This window comes from Bubalus kerabau, chromosome 2 (genome assembly GCF_029407905.1).
Source record: "Bubalus kerabau isolate K-KA32 ecotype Philippines breed swamp buffalo chromosome 2, PCC_UOA_SB_1v2, whole genome shotgun sequence".
Lineage (NCBI taxonomy): Eukaryota > Metazoa > Chordata > Mammalia > Artiodactyla > Bovidae > Bubalus > Bubalus kerabau.
This window is the reverse complement of record NC_073625.1, coordinates 104,392,174-104,408,924: the sequence shown is the minus strand read 5'-3', so window position 1 is coordinate 104,408,924 and position 16,751 is coordinate 104,392,174. Positions and strand designations below refer to the sequence as shown.

Genomic DNA, 16,751 nt, shown 5'->3' with positions numbered 1-16,751 from the left:
ATTCCTTTTATTTCTTGTATGACTGCTGTGGCTAGGATTTCCAATATTATGTGGGATAAAAGTGGCAATAATGTGTATCCTTGTCTTGTTCCTGATCTTAGAGGAAATGCTTTCAGGTTTTCACCTTTTGAGTATGATATTAGCTATGGATTTGTCATATTATGACTTTTACTATGTTCTCTCTCTGCCCCCTTCCTAAAAAGTTTTTATCATAAATAGATGTTAAATTTTGCCAAAAGTTTTTCTGCAGCGAGATAATCATGTGGCTTTTATTTTTCAGTTTGTTAATGTGGTGCAACACACTGATTTGTGTCTATTGAATTATCCTTGCATCCTTGGAATAAATCTCACTGATCATAATGTATGATTATTTAAGGTACTGTTGGGATCAGTTTGCTAATATTTTGTTAAGGACTTTTGCATCTATGTTCATCAGTGATATTGGGCTGTAATGCTCTTTTTTGCGTGATATATTTGTCTGCTTTTAGTATCAGGATAATACTGGCCTTATAGAATGAGTTTGGAAGTGTTCCTTCGTCTGCAATTTTTGCAGATAGTTTTAGGATGGTTGCTAACTCTTCTTTAAATGTTTGGTAGAATTCCCCTGTGAAGCTATCCAGTCTGATTCAACTTCATTACTGGCAATTGGTCTGTTCATTGCTGTGGTCTCAGTTGTACTGCTTTTTCATTTCTGATTTTATTGACTTAGGCCACCTCCCGTTTTTTTCTTGATGAATTTGGATTAAGGTTTGTCAGTTTTATCTTTTCAAAGACCAGCCTTAGTTTTATTGATTTTTTTTTTCCTTTAGTCTCTATTTCATTAGATCATACAGTTCTTGAGGGAAGGGCCACATATACTTCTGATTCCTCTGAAGCATCTAGGACAATTCTAGACATATACTAGATATTCTGTAAAAAGTTTTGATTGATTTAACTAGTTATTAATTTAACAAATATTTATTGGCTATTCTATGTGTAGAAACAGTGTAAGCTAGGTAGTAGGGATGCAACAATTCCCAAGCCAGATATGTACTCTATCTTCATAAAGCTTACAGGTATGAAGTGTAGTGAGAATAAAACAAGCATAACCCTTACAACCTTGGACACCTACGTGGTATAGTTGCAGAATGGTGTTGCACTAAAGACAATATAGTCCCGTCTCCAAAGAAGCTTAAAAATAATTCAGATTCATTAAGCCAGCATTAAAGCCGAACCCACTTAGTCTACAGTCAATCATTAAAAGTTTAATTTTTCTTTTCCTTGGTTTGTTTTTTGTTTCTGTTTTTTGCTCTCTGAAATGCTCTAGTAGTTTCACTGCCCCAGACCCACAGATGTCTTCCTGCTTCTCAGCCTTAGGTTGAACCCACACTCACTATAGGCGTTACATAGTCAAGGCTTCATATGTACAGCCTAATGAAAAACATGGAATGGTGTGTATTCTTCCTGTTGTACTAGTTTCTTTAAGAGAATCTGCCCCTTGGGGCTGTCTTTTGCTTTCTTCATCTTCTTTGGGATGGGACAAGGGAGAAGCTGTGTCAAAATCAAAGTAGAACTGAGGATTTAAGATCATTTGAAATGGCAGTGGGATAAAGTCTAGACCAGGCCCTGAGTTACTTGAGTTCTTATCTGTAACAAATTAGTTTTGATCTCAAGGAAATCATTTTTAGTCTCAATTTCTTCATCTATAAATAAACTAAGAAAAGAAGATTGAATAAATTTCTTATGGTTCCACAATTATGTTTATCTATTTAAAAATATTTGCTGTTCCATAAGTTTGAAATTTTTGAAAATAAGGCGAGGGAAGTAAAAATTTTTTAGTGCTTACTGTGTGAAGGACAGTGTAGAGATACTGTGGGGACGGAGTGGAGACAAATATTAACAGTATCCATGAAGAGCTTGTAGTCTCCAATTTAAACAAAGATTTAATCAAGATTTGTTATAAAACTCTGATTTAAAGTAGGAAGGACACTCTTGATCACTGGGTTAATCAATGAAGAAATAGCCAGAAGGACTGCAACTTCCTTAAGACTTCCTACCACTTAATAAATTTAATTTATATTCATTTAATACCATTGATGAATTTATGTGACTACGTGCCTACTTACCCACCTTTATAATTTTCCATCCAAAATAAGGGCAGAATAAACAAAATGCTTTTTCCCAAACAAATCAGTATTGCTGGATAGTTTTAAAGATGCACTTATCTGTTTTAAGCTTCTAACATACCCTCAAATCTTTTTCCACCTCAGATCAAAGAACTGATTGTCACCTTTGATGCAGAACTCCGTCTCCTGAGACATCAGAAACTGAAGTTAGATACTCAGATGAAATTATCTGACCTGCACCATGTGACATTATTTCAAGAAATGCTTCTCCTGAAGAACTTTGAAAAACAGGAGAACATACTTCAAGAGCGTGTTAATTCATTAGACAAAGAGGAACAGGACATGCAAGTATGAATGGTCGAAAGGTTGCTAACTGGCTATAGCCTTAGTTATGGAGGGGACTCGATTCTTCTTTTCTTCTTCTTAATTTCCCCCCTTGTTCTAGTCTACATCTCTTTCTTGTCTTCTCTTCATCCTCCTTCCTGTTATTCCTGTTTGCTCTCTATTTTTGGTAACCTTGCTCAGGGAACAGTGAATCATAATTTTTAATGAATTTGATCTGATATCTTATAAAGTAGGAGAATAAATTTTTCAAAAGTGACCCTTATGTTTTGTTTACCCTGGCTTTAAAATTATTTTTGTTGTTAGTAGCTATCCTGTGAAGTTGAGTTTTGATTATATATTATCATTATGAATGAACATACTTGGAAAAGGAGTTGGTAAATTTCTTAAATATGATAGCTACTTTCAGAGTAATACATAATTGACTAGCACAGGAAATTTTCTTTATTATATATATTAATATGTAAATTTAAGGAGATTAATTATACCTTCTATCTTTGTCATAAAGGAAGAAGGAGTCTATTACATAATGCATACACAATAGTGATGTCAGTTTGTAGATAAATCAGCTTCACTAAGAACAAATTTGCCTTTTTGTTTTCAGTATCTTGTGTTGATATGAAAGAGAGTCTTTTTTGAGAGCACATACAGAAAAATATTAGCTGACATTCACATATAAGTAAAAATTTTAAATTAATTTGGTTTTTTAAGGAAGTTAAACATCAAAAAAATCTATCTTATCTGATTCTGACCTTACAAAAGAATTCTAAATTTTAACCAAATGAATGACTCTGCAAACATCAGAAATGTAAACTTCTATTAAGAAGATTTAAAAATGTTTGTAGGCTGTAACCTTACATTGTAATGTACATTATTCTCTGAACCCGGTTTATCAGGAAATATTTTATTTATCATTTGTTCATATTCTTTTCCATTTAGTGGAAAATAAATGAAACTCTTAAAGAGATGGAAGAGAAAAAGAATGAAGTAGCCAAGCTCCAAGACCAAGAAAAAGCACTCTATTCTGGTTTCCAAACAGTGCTTGGAGAAAACAATAAATTTGCTAATTTCCTTATGAAGGTACTAAAGAAGAGGATTAAGCGGGTGAAGAAAAAAGAGGTTGAAGGAGATGTCGGTTTGTATTTCTTTCCTATATACGATTCTGTTTTTTCTCATTAGCATGAAATAGAGAAATAACTAAGGGACATATTACACACTTTTTCTTTTTTTTTTTCCCTACAACATAGACAATGTAGAGGCACCGTGGGGTTACAGAGGAGAGGATATAAACCTTTAGGTCTCTGACCATCAGAAGTGTGTGTGCATATGCTATGAGATAGCATAGGGTAGTTTCATTTAACAAGCACTTCTTTCCATGTTTACTTGACACCTGTGTATCTTTGATAAAATTTCTCATCATGTCTTTTGCCCACGTTTGAATACAGTTGCTTGCTTTTGTACTGTTGAGTTTTGAGAACTCTACATATTATATCCACTAGTCCTTTGTCAAATATGTGGTTTGCAAATATTTTCTTCTAGTCTGTAGCTTGGTGTTTCATTCTCTGAATAGGATCATTTGCAGGGCAATAGTTTTGAATTTTGTCAGTGCTCAATTTGTCATTTTTTCCTCTCTTGGATTTTGTTTTGTTGTCAAGTCTAAGAATTCTTTGCCTAGCCCTGGGTCCCAAAGATTTTCTTTTATTTTTTTTTCTAAAGGTTTTATAGGTTTACATTGAAATCAATGATCCATTTGGAGTTAAGTTTTCTATAAGGTAGGAGACTTAGGTCAAGGTTTTTGTTTTCTCCTAGGAATGTCCAATTTTTCTAGCACCATTTGTTGAAAAGGGTGTCTCTCTTCTGTTGGATTGCCTTTATCTTTGTCAAAAATCATTTGAGCCTGTCTGTGTGGACCTATTTATGTTTTTTTTTCTTTTTAATTCTGTTCTGTTGATCTGTGTGTTTATCTCTTCACCAATACTATTGTCTTGAGTATGGTAGGTATTGAGTTATAAAATCAGGTAGACTAATTCCTCCCACTTTTAAAAATTACATTAGCTATTCTGGTTCTTTATATTTCCATGTTTAATTTTTTTTATATATCGACAAAAGATATCATTGGAATTCTGACAGCAATTGTGTTAAACCTCTATCAGTTTGGGGAGAATTAGTGTCTTTCCTATATTGAGTCTTCAGTGCATGAACAGGGTATGTATTTATTTAAAGCTTTGATTTGTCATCAACACTGTGTAGTTTTCAACACACAATTCATGTTCATGTTTTACCCCTAAAGTACTTCTTTTTTATTTTTTTGGTTTTTGAGTAATTTGTTTTTAATCTTGGTGTCCACATATTCATACTAGTGTATAGAAATATGGTTGCTTTGGGGATATTTATCTTGTATCTTGTAACCTGACTTATTCTAGGAGTTTTTGATTGATTCCTTGGGAATTTCTAGCTCTAAAGGGCAATTTTATTTTTAGTCTGTATGCCGATTACCATTTCTTGCCTTATTGCCCTGGTTAGAATTTTCAGTACTATCTTAAAATAGAATGTTAAGAACAGACATCCTTGCCTTAGTCCAATCTTAGGGGGAAAGCATTCAATCTTTCACTATTAAGTATGCTGCCTATACCATTAAAAAACATCTGTAGGTGTTTCTTGGATACTTTTTACCAAGTTCAGGAAGTTCTCTTCTGTTTTGTTTTTCATGAATGAGTTTGAATTTTATCAGATGCTTTACTGCATTGATGATTATGTGACCTTTTTTTTTTTTTTTCTTTAGCCTGTTAAGATGGTGGATTATATTGGCTGATTACTAATTACAAAACTAGGCTAGCATTCTGAAATGTTGGCTTCCTGGGTAGCTCAAATGGCAAAGAATCTGCCTGCAATGCAGGAGACCTGGGTTTGATCCCTGGGTTGGGAAGATCCCCTGGAGAAGGGCATGGTAACCCACTCAGTATTCTTCCCTGGAGAATTCTGTGGACAGAGGAGCCTGACGAGCTACAGTCCATGGAGTCACAAAGAGTCAGACACGTCTGAGTGACTAACACTTTGACTTTCTGGTATAATGTAAAATTCTTTTTATGTATTGTTGAATTCTATTTGCTAATATTAAGAAATTTTATGGGAGGAGAACAAGATGGCAGAGGAGTAGGTGGACGTGGAGTACATCTCTCTCCATGGATACATCAGGAATATACCTTCAGACACAGAAGTACATGCAAAACACCAGCTGAGAGCAGACAGGAGTACTTGACCAGAGGAAAAGAATATATAGAACCAGACAAAACTCTGTAGGACAAAGGAACTGGGGGGAAAAACAGGAGTGTTAGTAGGACTGGGCCTGTCTTCAGCGGGTCGGGGAACTGAAGCAGGAGTCTGATCCCCACATTGGGGCAATTGTCTGAGTCAGAGGAGAAACATTTAAGGCTGAGAGTGAAACAGCTGATCTATGGCAGCCTAAATGGAATGGGACTCAGACAGACCTTGCCACACCCATACATTTCTTGGACAGGAATGCTGGTCCCCTGGAAGGCACAGGGGCTGGGAGCTGGAGTTTGGGGGGTGTGGAGTGATCCCAGGACGAGGGCTGCTGTTGACTGTGGGGAGATGGATCCAGGGGAGGTGAGGGAGGAGACTGTGCTGGGAAATGCCTGTGGAGGAAAGCCGGGCAGCCACCTAAGCAAGGTGATACTGTGAGTCATGTGTAGGGGGTGGAGCCATCACGATAGCCTCTCCCTCCCCACAGGCCAGCATCAGCAGCTGAACAATAGACAGGCTGGCCCATCAAATGCCTGAGGCACTGAACTACAGAGTAGGACCCCACCCAGGGTGCCCCTTTAAGTGCCTGACATGCCAATCTACAGAGTAGGACCCCAGCCAGGGTGGGGGGCCCTCTATGTGCCTGATGCTCCGAACAACAGAGAAGGACCCCAGGCAAAGGAGCCCTCTAAGTGCCTGAATGGGCAGAGCTAAGGAGAAAGACTGGCCAAAGAGGCCTTCTGATCACTAGCTACAAGAGGCTCAAAAAAAGGCGCTGATAGGACCATAACTCCTGTGGCGGAGGCAGTCCGTGTCCCTGCACACTTGGCACTGCCAGGGTCCCTGCAAGCCAAGCAGCTGCACCACCTGCACACTCAACTCTTACGGGGGCAGAGCTGCCACAGGCAAAAAAAAAGTCTTGCATCTATGCGTACAGGGTCACTCCAGTAGTGTCTGACTCTTTGCAACCCTGTAGACTGTGGCCTGCCAGGCTTCTCTGTCAGGGAGGGGGGTTCTCCAGGCAAGAATACTGGAGTGTATTGACCAATACTGGTTGCCATACCCTACTAGAGCACTATATTTCCTCCTGCCCTGGCCGTCAACTCCCCTGAGTACCTGATGCTGCCAGAACCCCTGCAACTCAAGCAGCTGCACCACCTCCACACCTGGCCCTCACAGAGGCAAACCTAAGTCCTCTAGGGCAGCCTCAGGAGCAAACCCCAGTGGACAAGCCACATGCAGAAGTGGAGATAAAACCACAGTTGAAACCAAGGGGCAGTGTGGCTAAAGAAGAAGGCCCAAAATCTTCCCACCAGCTGTACAAGCTGCAGGTTAAATCCACATGATCAACTAGGCAGACTCTGTGTTGATGAAATATATAAAAGGTCATTGAGAGTTCCCACAAAAGAAAATGCACAAGTTCTGATAGCTGTGGACATTGGAGGCAAGAACACATAGGAGTAGGACCAGATTAGACTCAGAGCTGCCCCCACAGCAGGTCCAGAGATCAGCACAGTGTTGGAGGGCATCCTAGGGAGGTAAGGTGGACTGTGACTCCCAGCAAGGGAAAGGACTCTGACAGCAGTGATTCAAGAAAAACATTTATTATTCTTATGTTTTGACTTTCTCTGTAGATTCCTTTGGATTATTTTTCCTTTATTCTCTCCCCCTGTTGTAGTTGTTGATTTTATTGGCACTATGAAATCTAATTAAGCTTTTGAGCTTGTTTTTTTCCTCAGTCACATTTGTTAGTGCTGTTATAAACCTCTGCCTCTACATTGGGCTTTTGCAGTTATGTGGAGTTTTCCTTTTTTCTCTCTTTTTTTAATTTTAATTTTTTTAAGCCTATTATATTTTTTTCTACATTTATTCCTTTGTTTGCCTTTCCTACTGTTCTTTTCCCCTTGCAGTTAATCTTTAATGTATATAAATCTTCTTCATCTACTTCTATTTAACTTTGCATATCTATTCTTTCTTTCCTTTCTTTCCTTTCCTCTCAACATTTTGTCAGTTTTACTTTCATTGCTTTATTCCCCACTTGGCACCTTGCTTTAGTTTTGTTTTCCAGTTTTTGCTTTAGTTAGTTTTGTCCTGGTAGATATAATTTTTGGTTTCCTTTGTTCGCCAGGTCAATCTATTGTACTTTATTTTTGTTGGACTGTTCTGATTTTGCTTATGGGTGTATGTGTGTATATTCAGTCACACTTTTATTGTTGCTATAAACCTCTGCCTCTGCATTGAGCTTTTGCAGTTCTGTGGAGTTTTCCTTTTTTTTCCCCCCTTTTTTTTCTTCTTCCATGTTCTTTCTTTTCTCTTTTATAATTTTAATTTTTTTAAAAATCTATTATATTTTTTTCTACATTTATTCCTTTGTTTGTCTTTCCTACGGTTCTTTTCCCCTTGAAGTTTAATCTTTAATGTATACAAATCTTCTCTGTCTACTTCTATTTAACTTTGCATATCTATTCTTTCTTTCTTTTCTTTCTTTCCTTTCCTCTCAACATATTTGTTAGTTTTGTTTTCAATGCTTTATTCTCCACTTGGCACCTTGCTTTAGTTTTGTTTTCCAGTTTGTGCTTTAGTTAGTTTTGTTCTTAACTGGTAAATATAAATTTTGATTTACTTTGTTCACCCGACCAATCTGCTGCACTTTATTTTTGTTGGACTGTTTTCATTTTGCTCATGGGTGTATATGTATATGTGTATATTCCATTATTTTAATTATTATTGCCTGATTTTGTAACTGCTATTTGTCTGGGGTTCATCTTTGGTTTCTCATTTTTGGATATTTGTTTTACTCTCACTTAATGCCATAACAAACCACTTGTGGAAACTTTGTTCCTAACCAGAGATCAAGCCCTGAGCCTTTGGAGTGGGAGCACTGACTCCAAACAACCAGACCACCAGAGAACTAACCTTAAGGAGTATCAAATAGTGAGAACTCACAAAGGAAACCACTTGAAAACAAGACCTGCCATCACCCAATCATCAGTAGCACCCTGTGTAGGACACCTCATCTGAACAACAAACAAAATAAAAATACAAACCAAATAATCAGCAGACAGGATTACCACCTCACTCAGCCTTGCCCATCAGAGGAAAAACAAACAACCAAACAAAAAATCAGCACAAATCTCACCCTGTATGAAGCTCACACAAACCACTGGACCAACCTTAGGAGGGCAGAAACCAAAAAGAAGAAAGAATTAAACCTTGAAACCTGGCAAAAGAAGACCTCAAACACAAGTTAAAAAAAAATAACAAAAAGGCATAGAAATACTACACAAATGAAGGAACAAGATAGAAACACTGAAGTCCAAATAAATGAAGAGGAAATAGGCAAACTACCTGAAAAAGAATTCAGAATAATGATAGTAAAGATGATCAAAAACCTTGAAAACAAAACGGGGAATATGCAAGAATCAATTAACAAAGACCTAGAAGAATTAAAGAATAAACATACAGAGACAAAGGACACAATGACTGAAATTAAAAATACTCTAGAAGGAATCAATAGCAGAATATCTGAAACAAAAGAATGAATCAGTGAGCTGGAAGATAAAATGGTGGAAATAACTTCTGAAGAGCAGAATAAAGTAAAAAGAATGAACTGAGAATAGTTTCAAGACCTCTGGGACAATATCAAATGCACCAACATTTGAAGTATAGGGGGTGCCAGAAGAAGAAGAAAAACAGAAAGGGTATGAAATTTTTGAAAAGATTATAATTGAAAATTTTCCCAACATGGAAAAGGAAATAGTCAATCAAGTCCAAGAGGCACAAAGAGTCCCATACAGGATAAACCCAAGGAGAAACACACCAAGACACATACTAATCAAACTAACAAAGACTAAGCACAAAGAATATTAAAAGCAGCAAGGGAGAAGCAACAAGTAACATATAAGGGAAACCCCATACACTTAACTGCTGATCTTTAAGCAGAAACTCTGCAGGCCAGAAGGGAATGACAAGATATATTTAAAGTACTGAAAGGGAAAAAACTGCAACCAAGATTACTATACTTGACAAGGATCTCATTCAAAATTGATAGAGAAATAAAAAGCTTTTCAGACAAGCAAAAGTTAAGAGAATTCAGTATCACCAAACCAGCTTTACAACAAATGTTAAAGGGATTTCTATAGTCAAGAAATACAAGAGAAGAAAATAGGTCTACAAAATCAACTGCAAACATTTAAGAAAATGGCAATAGGAACATATATATCAATAATTACTTAAAATGTAAATGGATTAAATGCTCCAGCCAAAAGACACAGACTGGCTGAATGGATACAAAAATAAGACCCATATAAATGCTGTCTACAAGAAACCAACTTCAGACCTCAAGACACATAGAGACTGAAAGTGAGAGGATGGAAAAATATATTCCATGCAAATGGAAACCAAAAGAAAGCTGGAGTAGCAATCCTTATATCGACAAAGTAGGCCTTAAAGAAGATTATAAGAGATAAGAAAGGACACTCCATAATGATCAAGGATCAATTCAAGAGGAAGACATAACAGTTGTAAATATCTATGCACCCAACATAGGTGCACCTCAATAGATAAGACAAACACTAACAGACATAAAAGGAGAAATTGACAGTTATACAATAATAGTAGGAGACTTTAACACCTCACTCACACCAATGGACAGGTCATCAAAATAGAAAATTAATAAGGAAATACAAATCTTAAATGATACATTAGCTAAGATGGATCTCATTGATATCTTCAGGGCATTCCATCCAAATGCAGAAGAATACCCCTTCTTCTCAAGTGCACATGGAACATTCTCCAGGACAGATCACATCTTGGGTAAGAAATCAAACCTCAGTAAAATTTAAGAAAATTGAAATCATATCAAGCGTCTTCTCTGACTACAATGCTATGATTTGTAAGATATCAATTACAAGAAAAAAACTATAAGAAACACAAACACATGGATGTTAAACAACACATTTCTAAATAACCAACACGTTACTGAAGAAATCAAAAGGGAAATGAAAAAAGTTCTAGAAACATATGACAATGATAACATGACAGCTCAAAACCTATGGGATGCAGCAAAAGCAGTTCTAAGAGGGAAGTTTATCACAATACAATCCTACCTCAAGAAACAAGAAAAAAATCAAATAGACATCCTAACTTTACACCTAAAACAACTGGAAATAAAAGAAGAAGAACAACAACCAACCAAAAATTAGTAGAAGGAAAGAAATCATAAAGATCTGAGCAGAAATAAATGAAAAACAAATGAAAGAAACAATTGTAAAGATTAATAAAACTAAAAGCTGGTTCTTTGAGAAGATAAACAAAATTGACAAGCCTTTAGTCAGACTCAACGAGAAAAAAAGAGAGAAGAATCAAATCAACAAAATTAGAAATGAAAAAGGAGAGGTTACAACAGACAATGCAGAAATACAAAGGATTATGAGAAATGATTATGAACAACTATATGGCAATAAAATCGAAGAAATGGACAAATTCTTAGAAAAGTTCAGTCTTCCAAGACTGAACCAGGAAGAAATAGAAATTATGAACAACCCAATTGCAAGCACTGAAATTGAAGCTGTAATCAAAAGTCTCCCTCAAAACAAAAGCTCAGGACCAGATAACTTCACAGGGAAATTCTATCAAACATTTAGAGAACAGCTAATGCCTATCCTTCTAAAACTCTTTCCAAAAATTGCAGAGGAAGGAAGACTTCCAAACTCATTCTATGAGGCCACCTTCACCCTGATACCAAAACCAGACAAAGACAACACAAAAAGAGAAAACTACAGGCCAATATCACTGATGAACATAGATGAAAAAATCCTCAACAAAATTTTAGCAAACAGAATTCAGCAGCACATCAAGAAGCTCATATACCATGACCAAGTTGGGTTTATTCCAGGAATGCAAGGATTCTTCAATATATGAAAATCAATATGATACCCCATATTAACAAATTGAAAGATAGAAAGCATATGATAATCGCAACAGATGCAGAGAAAACCTTTGACAAAATTTAGCACCCATTTGTGATTAAAACTCTTCAAAAAATGGTCATAGAAGGAATCTACCTCAACATGGTAAAGGCCATATATGATAAGCCTACAGCAAACATTATTCTCAATGGTGAAAAACTGAAAGCGTTCCCCCTAAGGTCAGGAACAAGACAGGGATGTCCACTCTCACCACTATTATTCAACATAATTCTGGGAATTCTAGCTACAGCAGTCAGAGAAGAAAAAGAAATAAAAGGAACCCAGATAGGAAAAGAAGTAAAGTTCACACTGGTTGCAGATGACATGATACTGTACATCAGATCAGATCAGTCGCTCAGTCATGTCTGACTCTTTGTGACCCCATGAATCGCAGCACGCCAGGCCTCCCTGTCCATCACCAACTCCCGGAGTTCACTCAGACTCACGTCCATCGAGTCGGTGATGCCATCCAGCCATCTCATCCTCTGTTGTCCCCTTCCCTCTTGCCCCCAATCCCTCCCAGCATCAGAGTCTTTTCCAATGAGTCAACTCTTCGCATGAGATGGCCAAAGTACTGGAGTTTCAGCTTTAGCATCATTCCTTCCAAAGAAATCCCAGGGCTGATCTCCTTCAGAATGGACTGGTTGGATCTCCTTGCAGTCCAAGGGACTCTCAAGAGTCTTCTCCAGCACCACAGTTAAAAAGCATCAATTCTTTAGCGCTCAGCCTTCTTCACAGTCCAACTCTCACATCCATACATGACCACAGGAAAAACCATAGCCTTGACTAGACAAACCTTTTTTGGCAAAGTAATGTCTCTGCTTTTGAATATGCTATCTAGGTTGGTCATAACTTTCCTTCCAAGGAGTAAGCATCTTTTAATTTCATGGCTGCAGTCACCATCTGTAGTGATTCTGGAGCCCAGAAAAATAAAGTCTGACACTGTTTCCACTGTTTCCCCATCTATTTCCCATGAAGTGATGGGACCAGATGCCATGATCTTCGTTTTCTGAATGTTGAGCTTTAAGCCAATGTTTTCACTCTCCACTTTCACTTTCCTCAAGAGGCTTTTGAGTTCCTCTTCACTTTCTGCCATAAGGGTGGTGTCATCTGCATATCTGAGGTTATTGATATTTCTCCCGGTAATCTTGAATCCAGCTTGTGTTTCTTCCAGTCCAGCGTTTCTCATGATGTACTCTGCATATAAGTTAAATAAATGGTGACGATATACAGCCTTGACGTACTCCTTTTCCTATTTGGAACCAGTCTGTTGTTCCATGTCCAGTTCTAACTGTTGCTTCCTGACCTGCATACAAATTTCTCAAGAGGCAGATCGGGTACTGTACATAGAAAACCCTAAAGATAGTATCAGACAATTACTGTATCTAATCAGTGAATTTAGCAAAGTTACAGGATACAAAATCAAGACACTGATGTATAGAACAGTCTTATGGACTCTGAGAGAGAGGGAGGGGGTGGGAAGATTTGGGAGAATGGCATTGAAACATGTAAAATATCATGTATGAAATGAGTTGCCAGTCCAGGTTCAATGCATGATACTGGATGCTTGGGGCTGGTGCACTGGGACAACCCAGAGGGATGGTGTGGGGAGGGAGGAGGGAGGAGGGTTCAGGATGGGGAACACATGTATACCTGTGGCAGATTCATTTTGATATTTGGCAAAACTAATACAATTATGTAAAGTTTAAAAAATAAAATTTAAAAAAAAAATAAATAAATAAAAATAAAATAAAATAAAATTACCTTTGGAAAAAAAAATCAATACACAGAAATCACTTGCATTTCTATATACTAACAATGAAAAATCTGAAAGAGAGTTTAAGGACTCAATCCCATTCACCACTGCAACAAAAATAATTAAATATCTAGGAGTAAACTTACCTAAGGAAACAAAAGAACTGCACACAGAAAATTATGACACTAATGAAAGAAATCAAAGATGACATAAACAGATGGAGAGATATTCCATGTTCCTGGGTAGAAAGAATCAATATTTTGAACATGACTATACTACCAAATGCAATCTACAAATTCAATGTGATGCCTATCAAATCAGCAGTGGCATTTTTCACAGAACTGGAACAAAAAATTTCACAATTCATACAGAAAAACAAAAGACCCTGAATATCCAAAGCAGTCTTGAGAAAGAAGAATGGAGCTGGAGGAATCAACCTTCCTGACTTCAGATTATACTACAAAGCTACAGTCATCAAGACAGTATGATACTGGCAGAAAAACAGAAATATAGATCAATGGAACAAGATAGAAAGCCCAGAAATAAACCCATGCATACCTTATTTTTGACAAAGGAGCCAAGAGTGTACAATGGGGCAAAGACAGCCTCTTCAATAAATGGTGCTGGGAAAACTGGACAGCTACATGTAAAACAATGAAATTAGAACACTGCCTAACACCATATACAAAGATAAACTCAAAATGGGTTAAAGACCTAAATGTAAGACCAGAAACTGTAAAACTCGTAGAGGAAAGCATAGGCAGAACATGCGATGACATAAGTCAAAGCAAGATCCTCTATGACCCACCTCCTAGAGTAATGGAAATAAAAACAAAACTAAGCAAGTGGGACCTGATTAAAGTTAAAAGCTTTTGCACAGCAAAGGAAACTATAATCAATGTGAAAAGACAGCCCTTAGAATGGGAGAAAGTAATCATAAATGAAACAACTGACAAAGGATTAATTTTCAAAATATACAAGCAGCTCGTACAACTCAATGCCAGAAAAGCAAACAACCCAATCAAAAAGTAGGGGAAAGACCTATTACAGACATTTCTCCAAAGAAGACATACAGATCACTAACAAACACATGAAAAGATGCTCAACATTGCTCATTATTCAGTTCAGTTCAGTTCAGTCACTCAGTCGTGTCCGACTCTTTGCGACCCCATGAATCGCAGCACACCAGGCCTCCCTATCCATCACCAACTCCCGGAGTTCACCCAGACTCACGTCCATCGAGTCAGTGATGCCATCCAGCCATCTCATCCTCTGTCGTCCCCGTCTCCTCCTGCCCCTAATCCCTCCCAGCTACAATGAGATATCACCTCACATCAGTTAGAATGGCCATCATCAAAAAGTCTACAAATGTAAATGCTGGAGAGGGTGTAGAGAAAAGGGACCACTCTTGCACTGTTGGGAATGTAAATTGATACAGCCACTATGGAAGACAGTATGGAGATTCCTTAAAAACTAGGAATAAAACCATCATATGACCAAGCAACCCTACTCCTAGGCATATAATCTGAGGAAACCAAAATTGAAAAAGGAGCATGTATCCCAATGCTCATTGCAGCACTATTTACAATAGCTAGAACATGGAAGCAACCTAGATGTCCATCGACAGATGAATGGATAAAGAAGTCATGGTACATTTACACAATGGAATATTACTCAGCCATAAAAAAGAACACATTTGAGTCTGTTCTGATGGGGTGGATGAACCTAGAACCTATTATACAGAGTGAAGTGAGTCAGAAAGATATGTGTTCTAATGCACATATATGGAATCTAGAAAAATGGTATTGAAGAATTTACTTACAGGGCAACAATGGAGAAACAGACAGAGAATAGACTTATGGACATAGGGAAAGGGGAGGAGAGGATGAGATGTATGGAGAGAGTAACATGGAAACTTACATTACCATATGTAAAATAGATAGCCAACGGGAATTTGCTCTATGGTTCAGGAAACTCAAACAGGGGTGTTGTATCAATCTAGAGGGGTGGGATGGGGAGGGAGATGAGAAGGAGGTTCAAAAGGGAGGGGATATATGTATACCTATGGCTGATTCATGTGGAGGTTTGGTAGAAAACAACAAAATTCTATAAAGCAATTATCCTTCAATAAAATATAAATTAAAAAAATTTTATGGCTATATTCATGAGGATCACTGTACTGTCTTTATACTATATTTGGTTTTGAGTATCAGGAGAATACTAGCTTCAAAATATGAATTGGGAAGTCTTCTCCCCTTTTTTGGTGAAGGAAATGGCAACCCACTCCCGTATTCTTAACTGGAGAATTCCATGGGCAGAGGAGCCTGGCAGGCTATAGTCCATCGGGTCACAAAGGGTTGGGCGGGACTTGGCAACTAAGCAACTCCCCTTTCTGATATTTCTGGAAGATACTGTATAGAATTTATGGTAATTCTTTAAATGTTTGGTAGAGTTCTCCAGTGAAACTATTTGGGCCAATATATTTCTTCAAGGTAGTTTTACAATTAGAATTTCAGTGTTCTTAATAGTTACAGAACTATTCATATAATCTTTATATTGGGTGGGTTGTGGTAATTTGTATTTTGTGGAATTGGTCTGTTTCATTTAAGTTGCCAGATTTATGTGCATAGAGATGCTCATTGTATTTCCTTGCTATCCTTTTAATATCTGCAGGGTCTTTAGTAATAGTGTCTGTTGCATTCTTGATATTGGTACCTTGTTTCTTATATTCCTTTTTTTTTTTTTTTTTTGTAGTTTTACTAGAGGTTTGTCAATTCAACTGATTTTTTTGAGAACAAGTCAGCTCTTTGCATAAGTGATTTTCTCTGTTTTCTTCTGTCAATTTTATTGCTTTCTGTTGTTATCTTTACTATTACCTCTCTTCAGCTTGCTTTGGGTTTATTTTGTACTCCTGTTTTTTAGGTTTTCAGGTGTGAGCTTAAATCACTGACTGGAGAATTTATTCTCTTTTCTAATTTAGCACTATAAATTTCTCTCTCAGCACTGCTCTAGTTGTATTCTACAAAACTTGAAGTTAATTTTCATTTACATTCAGGACAGTGTAGTTTTAAAATTTACATTGTGACTTCTGGATTCCGTGGATTATATAGAAGTGTGTTGTTTAGGTCCAGGTGTTTTGAGATTTTCCTGTTATCTTTATGTTATAGATTTCTAGTTTGATTCAATTGTGGTCAAAGAACACAGTTTGTGTGATTTCAATTCTGTCTTAGTTGTTGAGATTTGTTTTATGGTCTGACATATCTATCTTGGTGTATGTTCTGTGAGCACTTGCAAAGAATGTATTACATGTTGTAC

General features: G+C 37.1%; 1 protein-coding gene across 5 annotated transcripts in view; it reads left to right on the top strand.

Moving 5' to 3' along the window:
- The window catches only part of CFAP44 (cilia and flagella associated protein 44), a 126,764-nt gene that overhangs the window by 91,114 nt on the left and 18,899 nt on the right, over positions 1-16,751 (top strand). For all 5 annotated transcript variants that reach the window (XM_055568169.1, XM_055568166.1, XM_055568168.1 and 2 more), the window contains 2 exons: positions 2,250-2,453; positions 3,387-3,582. In XM_055568169.1, coding sequence (XP_055424144.1) covers positions 2,250-2,453; positions 3,387-3,582 — 400 coding nt within the window. The remainder of the gene's footprint in view (positions 1-2,249; positions 2,454-3,386; positions 3,583-16,751) is intronic.